The 1,985-nt window shown below is 45.8% G+C and overlaps 1 protein-coding gene across 1 annotated transcript in view; it reads right to left on the bottom strand.

Moving 5' to 3' along the window:
• The window catches only part of GOSR2 (golgi SNAP receptor complex member 2), a 6,758-nt gene that overhangs the window by 3,125 nt on the left and 1,648 nt on the right, over nucleotides 1-1,985 (bottom strand). The window contains exons 2-3 of the mRNA XM_009081629.1: nucleotides 1,657-1,765; nucleotides 151-283 (exon numbers count right to left, since the gene is read on the bottom strand). Coding sequence (XP_009079877.1) covers nucleotides 151-283; nucleotides 1,657-1,765 — 242 coding nt within the window. The remainder of the gene's footprint in view (nucleotides 1-150; nucleotides 284-1,656; nucleotides 1,766-1,985) is intronic.

Genomic DNA, 1,985 nt, shown 5'->3' with positions numbered 1-1,985 from the left:
CCTGCTGCCTCTCAACAGCCCAACTCTGCCTCATGAGAGCTGCACTTTCCCCACACACAGTTACTCTTCTCTCCCTTTCCACAGCAGCACCTAAGAGCAATGGCTGCACCCTGCCTGAAGCTCCCCTGGCAGAGCAGACAGCAGACTCACATTGGTGGTGAAAGTGCGTGCCAGCAGCTCCTCGCGCTGTCTCTCCTGCTGCTCCCGCAGGTATCGCCGGTGCTGGAAGTTCCTCAGGGCTGTCTGCAAGTGCTGCACATCATACTTCAGCTGGTCAACTCGCCTGGGGAGGAGCAACAACAGGACACACCCAGGGGTAAAAATACTGCTCTTTTCTGGGGGGGTTTGTATGACCAATGGAGCACCAGAAAGGAATGTTGATAAGCAGCAAGGAATGAGGAGTTCTGCTTCCCCAGGAGATGAAGGACTTTCAGTGTCAGGACTGTATTTCACATTTGCATCTTCCCTGCCTTGTTTTTCTACTACAAAGGTGCTTATTTAACAGGTGATTATTTATTGTAATTAATTATTTAGCCTTCACAGTAACAACAGAATGGGAAGAATTCCTGAGGTGTCTCAGACATTATACCCCATGACTAGGTATATATATATGTACTCCCCATTTAACAGTGGATTGGGAAGAAGGTTCTTTTGCCCCATACAAAAGATGAAGCTTTCAAGCTTGATTAATTACCACCATGTTCTGGAGTGTTTATTACAAGGAGTTTAAAGGTCAGTGGGCAATGCAGGAGACATCTCAGTCATCTCCACTGGGCTGAACAGTGCCCAGAACTCCTCTGACTCTGGTTAAAGGTTTGATTACCAGACTAGACAACTGATTACCTTCGTTATCAAACTATCCTGGGCTAGTGGAAGGCATCCCTGCCCATGGCAGGGGTTGGAACTAGATGATCTTCAAGGTCCTTCCAAACCAAAGTAGTCTGAGATTCTATAAAGACATCAATGACTGTATCAGACACTGACCTCTAATACAGGTGACATGAAGTCCATCCTTAACATACATAAAGGCATTTTAGGCCTAAACATTAATAGCAGAGTCACAGAATAAGTTAGGACAGCAAGTCCTGATGTCTGTGCTCCAACCTCCTGCTCAAACCAGGGATCACTTTAAAATCTCCTTATTTTAGTCATGCAGAGCCAGGAACATGGCACCAACTGAAGAAATTTTACTCCCTACTCCACAAATGCCATTAAACCCAAATTTCATAGAGAGAACTTTTAAAGCATACAAGTGCAAGTTCTGCTCCTCTAAGAGACATGAATGCAGCTCCATCACCAGTCTGGACTTGCTGATCTTGTAGCAGGTTGCCCAGGGAGGCTGTGGCTGCCCCAACCCTAGCAGTGTTCATTCCAGGTTGGATGAAGCCACTTCCACCTCTGGTGGGAGGTGTCCCTGCCCAGGGCAGGGGGTTGGGGCTGGGTGATCCATAAGCTCCATTCCAACCCCTTAACATTCTCTGATCTTAAGAGATCTTTTCCAACTTTAATAATTCCAATGATTCTGTGGTTAAACACTGGAGAGCAGCATTACCTCTGTGCCTCATTTTGCTGCCGCAGAGGTAAGTTATGCAAGGTACAAAGGTTTGACACCAATCTAAAGGCAAAGGGCTTCACTAAATATGACGGAGAACTCACAGTTTGGCATTCTGCCGCTTGTTGGGAGGTTCTTTGCTGGACAGGATCTCCAGGCGTTCCAGGTTGCTGAATATGTTGTCTATTCTTGCCTGGATCTCATTCTCCACCACTGCAAGGAAATAGAAATGTGATTTGAATTAAAGAACTACAATGTGATGAAGGTAAAAGCTCAAAAGCTTCAGAGCAGCATGTAAAATCTGAGAGATGCAAACCCTCACTGGATGAAAACAATCGGATAACTGAGACCTGCAAATACCATCAAATGCCACTTCTTTAGCTCAATATTTGACAATTAATATTTCCCTCCTCCTCTGAGGGCTAGGAGAGCC

The sequence above is a fragment of the Acanthisitta chloris genome, unplaced genomic scaffold, assembly GCF_000695815.1.
Source record: "Acanthisitta chloris isolate BGI_N310 unplaced genomic scaffold, ASM69581v1 scaffold14929, whole genome shotgun sequence".
NCBI lineage: Eukaryota > Metazoa > Chordata > Aves > Passeriformes > Acanthisittidae > Acanthisitta > Acanthisitta chloris.
This window is presented reverse-complemented; position numbering and strand designations above follow the sequence as displayed.